The following is a 7,052-nucleotide window of genomic DNA, read 5'->3' as shown; positions in this document are numbered from 1 at the left end:
CAACAAATTAGGAGGGAGGAAGGAAGGAAAAGAGGAAGGAAAGGGAGCCGGGGCGACTACCAAGAGGGAGCCGGTGAATGGGCTTGTGGTGACCCCGCCCCCCCATCCCACCCTCCCTTCCCACCCGACCCCCAACCCCCATCCCCAGTTAGAGCCGCCTCCCGAGAAGCCGGACCGTCGTCTTAGGAGGAGTCCCCGCTACCACCTCCGCCATGGAGCTGATCACCATCCTCCAGAAGACCGTGTCTTGGCTGGAACTGGAAGCGGCACAAAAGTTCTTGGAGCGTGCGGCCTTGGAAAACCTGCCCACGTTCCTTGTGGAACTGTCCAGAGTGCTGGCAAATCCAGGAAACAGGTTACCAGAGTCGCAGCTGGTCTACAAATCAAGAACTCTTTGACATCTAAAGATCGAGATATCAAGGCACAATATCAGCAGAGGTGGCTTGCAATTGATGCTAATGCTCGACGGGAAGTCAAGAATTATGTTTTTCAGACTTTGGGCACAGAGACTTACCGGCCTAGGTCTGCCTCACAATGTGTGGCTGGTATTGCTTGTGCAGAGATCCCAGTGAACCAGTGGCCAGAACTCATTCCTCAGCTGGTGGCCAATGTCACAAACCCCAACAGCACAGAGCACATGAAAGAGTCGACATTGGAAGCTATCAGTTACATTTGCCAAGATATAGACCCAGAGCAGCTACAGGATAAATCCAATGAGATTCTGACTGCCATAATCCAGGGCATGAGGAAAGAAGAGCCCAGTAATAATATGAAGTCGGCAGCTACAAATGCACTCCTGAACTCATTGGAGTTCACCAAAGCAAACTTTGACAAAGAGTCCGAAAGGCACTTTATTATGCAGGTGGTCTGTGAAGCCACACAGTGTCTGGATACAAGGGTATGAGTGGCTGCCTTACAGAATCTGGTAAAGATAATGTCCTTGTATTATCAGTACATGGAGACGTATATGGGTCCCGCTCTTTTTGCTATCACAATTGAAGCAATGAAAAGTGACATTGATGAGGTGGCCCTACAAGGGATAGAATTCTGGTCCAATGTGTGTGATGAGGAAATGGACTTGGCCATTGAGGCTTCCGAGGCAGCAGAACAAGGACGACCCCCTGAGCACACCAGCAAGTTTTATGCCAAGGGAGCACTACAGTACCTGGTTCCAATCCTCACGCAGACACTAACTAAACAGGACGAGAATGATGACGACGATGACTGGAACCCCTGCAAAGCGGCAGGCCTGTGCCTCATGCTCCTGGCCACCTGCTGTGAAGATGACATCGTCCCACACGTCTTCCCCTTCATTAAAGAACACATCAAGAACCCTGACTGGTGGTACCGGGATGTGGCAGTAATGGCTTTTGGCTGTATCTTGGAAAGACCAGAGCCCAATCAGCTCAAACCACTAGTTATCCAGGTTATGCCCACCCTAATAGAACTAATGAAAGACCCCAGTGTAGTTGTTCGAGATCCAACTGCATGGACTGTGGGCCGAATTTGTGAACTGTTCCCTGAAGCTGCCATCAATGATGTTTACTTGACTCCCCTGCTGCAGTGTCTGATCGAGGGCCTCAGTGCTGAGCCCAGAGTGGCTTCCAATGTGTGCTGGGCTTTCTCCAGTCTGGCTGAAGCTGCTTATGAAGCTGCAGATGTGGCTGATGATCAGGAAGAACCAGCTACCTATTGCTTATCTTCTTCTTTTGAACTCATAGTTCAGAAGCTTCTGGAGACCACAGACAGACCTGATGGACACCAGAACAACCTGAGGAGTTCTGCATTTGAATCTCTGATGGAAATTGTGAAAAATAGTGCCAAGGATTGTTACCCCGCGGTTCAGAAAACTACTCTGGTTATCATGGAACGACTGCAGCAGGTGCTCCAGATGGGGTCACATATCCAGAGCACATCCGATAGAATCCAGTTCAATGACCTTCAGTCTTTGCCCTGTGCAACTCTTCAGAACGTTCTCCGAAAAGTGCAACATCAAGATGCTTTGCAGATCTCTGATGTGGTCATGGCCTCCCTGTTAAGGATGTTCCAAAGCACAGCTGGGTCTGGAGGAGTGCAAGAGGATGCACTAATGGCAGTTAGCACACTGGTGGAAGTGTTGGGTGGTGAATTCCTAAAGTACATGGAGGCCTTTAAACCCTTCCTGGGCATTGGATTGAAAAATTATGCTGAATACCAGGTTTGTTTGGCGACTGTGGGCTTAGTGGGAGGTTTATGCCTTGCTCTGCAGTCCAACATCTTACCTTTCTGTGATGAGGTGATGCAGCTCCTGCTGGAGAACCTGGGAAATGAAAATGTCCACAGGTCTGTGAAGCCACATACTTTGTCAGTGTTTGGTGATATTGCCCTTGCTATTGGTGGAGAGTTTAAAAAATATCTAGAGGTTGTCTTGAATACTCTTCAGCAGGCCTCCCAAGCCCAGGTGGACAAATAAGACTATGACATTGGGATTATCTGAATGAGCTAAGAGAAGGCTGCTTGGAGGCCTGTACCAGAATTGTCCAGGGATTGAAGGGAGACCAGGAGAATGTGCACCCGGATGTCATGCTGGTACAACCCAGAGTAGAATTTATTCTGTCTTTCATTGACCACATTGCTGGAGATGAAGATCATACAGACGGAGTAGTAGCTTGTGCTGCTGGGCTGATAGGGGACTTGTGTACAGCATTTGGGAAGGATGTACTGAAATTAGTAGAAGCTAGGCCAATGATCCATGAACTGTTAATGGAAGGACGGAAGGACAGAGATCGAAGACTAACAAAGCAAAAACCCTTGCTACATGGGCAACAAAAGAACTGAGGAAACTGAAGAACAAAGCTTGATCTGTTACCATTGGGATGATAACCTGAGACCCCCACTGGAAATCTCCAATCTTTTGAAAAACCCGGAAGTGAGCAGTGTACATGGATGCTGAATGTTTGGGAAAGAGAGGATGAGTGAGTGAGGCTTGAAAACACACCACAGGGGCGCCTGGGTGGCTCAGTTGGTTAAGCAGCTGCCTTCGGCTCAGGTCATGATCCTAGGGTCCTGGGATCGAGCCCCACATTGGACTCCCTGCTCGGTGGGGAGCCCGCTTCTCCCTCTCACACTCCCTCTGCCTGCCGCTCCCCCTGCTTGTGTTCCCTCTCTCTCTGTCTCTCTGTCAAATAAATAAATAAAATCTTTAAAAAAAAAAAGAAAACACACCACACTGAACATCCTGCCACAGCCACTGGCCGCCAACAGCAGTGCTGTTAGTGAGCTAAGTAAGCACTGGCTTCATAGAAAACCGTAACATCAGCCATCTCAGAAAAGAGAAAAACGATGGATTTACTTGCTTAGAAAAAAAAAAAAAAGAAAGTTATCTCATCCCAGGAGAGGCTAGAACTAGGTTTTCTGTCTTTTGGCTGGTGCCAAGTGGAGTGACTGGTTTGGGAGAGGAGGAGGGACTGGGTTCAGCTGTGATGCTTTGTTGTAAAAGGCAGACTGGCCTTTGCTACTGATAAGAAAGATGGAGCCTGGGTCTCAAGCCCACCTTTGGTGCACCTTTGCCACATGGTACTGTTTGTGTGCCGGCTAAAAGGAGGGTGAGGGATTCTTTAAAGTCAGAGAATGAGTATGTGTGAGTGGGGCTGTATCCACATTCTCAACTTCGAGTCATTGCAGTTTCTTTTTCCCAGAAAAAAAGGGGTTAGATGTTGCATTTCATAAAACTAACCGAAGTTTTGTCTACTGATGCAGCACAAGAGATGTGTAAAAAAAAAAAAAGAAAGAAAAGAAAAGAAAAAAAGGAAAGACACTCTTTAGGTTTTGCATTTTGTTTTGTTTTCTTTTTTTGTTTTGTTTTGTTTTTAATTATCTTCTAGGGAAAACACTGACGAATGGTCAGAGCTCCCGTATCCTGATCTTTTCATCAAGGTGCCTTTCCTAAATAATATGGTTCAACTGTGAATATAGAAGTGGGGGAGGGGGGAGAAAAAGAAAACTCTGGAGTTAGAGGATCTAGAACAAATTCAAATACAGTTGTTACAAATAAAGGACACAAACTTCAAAAACAAAAGAAAGCCAGAACCCAAACAAACCAAAATTTTAGATGCTCAGAATTGGCAGCACAAAAGAAAAGTTCTCTCCTGACAAGTATCGCGGTAGTCTGAACACCCCCAGAAAATTGTGCCAAAGAGTTTAGAAAACAAATACACAATAGAAGTACACACATGCACACACACCTGCACACACAGCAAACTTCAGGTAACTATTTTGGATTACAAACGAGGATAAATTTAATGTTCAAACAATCTGATAAAATAACAATTTGAAAAAAAAAGAAGATCAATATATATGTATATACTGATCTTAAACACGGTTAATGAAACAGGGAATCTTTTTTTATTGTTATATTAATCACCATACATTACATCATTACTTTTGATGTAGTGTTCCATGATTCATTGTTTGTGTATAACACCCAGTGCTCCATGCAGAACGTGCCCTCTTGAATACCCACCACCAGGCTAACCCATCCTCCCACCCCCCTCCCCTCTAGAACCCTCAGTTTGTTTTTCAGAGTCCATTGTCTCTCATGGTTCGTCTCCCCCTCCGATTTCCCCCCCTTCATTCTTCCCCTCCTGCTATCTTCTTCTTCTTCTTTTTTTTTCTTAACATATATTGCATTATTTGTTTCAGAGGTACAGATCTGTGATTCAACAGTTTTGCACAATTCACAGTGCTCACCATAGCCCATACCCTCCCCAGTGTCTATCACCCAGCCAGCCCATCCCTCGCACCCCAACCCCCACTCCAACAACCCTCAGTTTGTTTCCTGAGATTAAGAATTCCTCATATCAATGAGGTCATATGATATATGTCTTTCTCTGATTGACTTATTTCACTCAGCATAACACCCTCCAGTTCCATCCACGTTCTTGCAAATGGCAAGATCTCATTCCTTTTGATGGCTGCATAATATCCCATTATATATATATATATATATATATATATATATATATATATATACCACTTCTTCTTTATCCATTCATCTGTCGATGGACATCTTGGCTCTTTCCACAGTTTGGCTATTGTGGGCATTGCTGCTATAAACATCGGGGTACATGTACCACTTCGGATCCGTACATTTGTACCTTTGGGGTAAATACCAAGTAGTACAATTGCTTGATCGTATGGTAGCTCTATTTTCAACTTTTAGAGGAAACTCCATACTGTTTTCCAGAGTGGTTGCACCAGCTTGCATTCCCACCAACAGTGTAGGAGGGTTCCCCTTTCTCTGCATCCCTGCCAACATCTGTCATTTCCTGACTTGTTAATTTTAGCCATTCTGACTGGTGTGAGGTGGTATCTCATTGAAGTTTTGATTTGGATTTCCCCGATGCCAAGGGATATTGAACACTTTTTCATGTGTCTGTTGGCCATTTGGATGTCTTCTTTGGAGAAATGTCTGCTCATGTCTTCTGCCCATTTCTTGATTGGATTCTTTGTTCTTTGGATGTTGAGTTTAATAAGTTCTTTATAGATTTTGGATACTAGCCCCTTATCTGATATGTCATTTGCAAATATCTTCTCCCATTCTCTCGGTTGTCTTTTGGTTTTGTTGACTGTTTCTTTTGCTGTGCAAAAGCTTTGTTACTTGATGAAGTCCCAATAGTTCATTTTAGCCCTTGCTTCCCTTGCCTTTGGCGATGTGTCTAGGAAGAAGTTGCTACGGCTAAGGTCAAAGAGGTTGCTGCCTGTGTTCTCCTTTAGGATTCTGATGGACTCTTGTCTCACATTGAGGTCTTTCAACCATTTGGAGTCTATTTTTGTGTGTGCTGTAAGAAAATGGTCTAGTTTCATTCTTCTGCATGTGACTGTCCAATTTTCCCAACACCATTTGTTGAAGAGACTTGTCTTTTTTCCAGTGGACATTCTTTCCTGCTTTGTCAAAGATTAGTTGACCATAGAGTTGAGGGTCAATTTCTGGGCTCTGTATTCTGTTCCATTGATCTATGGGTCTGTTTTTGTGCCAGTACCATACTGTCTTGATGATGACAGCTTTGTAATAGAGCTGGAAGTCCGGAATTGTGATGCTGCCCAGCTTTGCTACTCTTTTTCAACATTCCTCTGGCTATTCGGGGTCTTTTCTTTTTCCATACAAATTTTAGGATTTTTTGTTCCATTTCTTTGAAAAAAGTGGATGGTATTTTGATGGGGATTGCAATGAATGTGTAGATTGCTCTAGGTAACATTGACTTCTTCACAATATTTGTTCTTCCAATCCATGAGCATGGAATGTTTTTCCATTTCTTTGTGTCTTCCTCAATTTCTTTCATGAGTATTTTATAGTTTTCAGAGTACAGATACTTTGCCTCTTTGGTTAGATTTATTCCTAGGTATCTTATGGATTTGGGTGCAATTGTAAATGGGATCGACTCCTTAATTTCTCTTTCTTCTGTCTTGTTGTTGGTGTATAGGAATGCCACTGATTTCTGTGCATTGATTTTATATCCTGCCACTTTACTAAATTCCTGTATGAGTTCTAACAGTTTTGGGGTGGAGTCTTTTGGGTTTTACACATAAAGTATCTTATCATCTGCAAAGAGTGAGAGTTTGACTTCTTCTTTGCCAATTCAGATGCCTTTTATTTCTTTTTGTTGTCTGATTGCTGTGGCTAGGACGTCTAGTACTATATTGAATAACAGTGGTGATAGTGGACATCCCTGCCGCATTCTTGACCTTAGGGGGAAAGCTCCCGGTTTTTCCCCACTGAGAATGATATTCGCTGTGGGTTTTTCATAGATGGCTTTTATGATTTTGAGATATGTACCCTCTATTCCTATACTCTGAAGAGTTTTGATCAAGAACGGATGCTGTACTTTGTCAAATGCTTTTTCTGCATCTATTGAGAGGATCCTATGATTCTTGTTCTTTCTTTTGTTAATGTATTGTATCACATTGATTGATTAGTGGATATTGAACCAACCTTGCAGCCCAGGCATAAATCCCACTTGGTCGTGGTGAATAATCCTTTTAATGTACTGTTTGATATTATTGGCTAGTATTTC

General features: G+C 43.7%; 1 protein-coding gene across 1 annotated transcript; it reads left to right on the top strand.

Moving 5' to 3' along the window:
• Positions 1-212: 212 nt before the first annotated feature.
• On the top strand, positions 213-2,929 carry LOC116637383 (importin subunit beta-1-like). The gene is given in 4 exon segments (XM_032412733.1): positions 213-351; positions 354-2,462; positions 2,465-2,748; positions 2,751-2,929. Coding segments are annotated over 4 exon segments (2,622 nt in total). The 3' UTR covers positions 2,841-2,929.
• Positions 2,930-7,052: the final 4,123 nt, after the last annotated feature.

This window comes from Phoca vitulina, unplaced genomic scaffold (genome assembly GCF_004348235.1).
Source record: "Phoca vitulina isolate PV1807 unplaced genomic scaffold, GSC_HSeal_1.0 scaffold14, whole genome shotgun sequence".
NCBI classification, from domain to species: domain Eukaryota; kingdom Metazoa; phylum Chordata; class Mammalia; order Carnivora; family Phocidae; genus Phoca; species Phoca vitulina.
The sequence above is the reverse complement of the archived record's forward strand: the minus strand, read 5'-3'. Positions and strand labels throughout refer to the sequence as shown.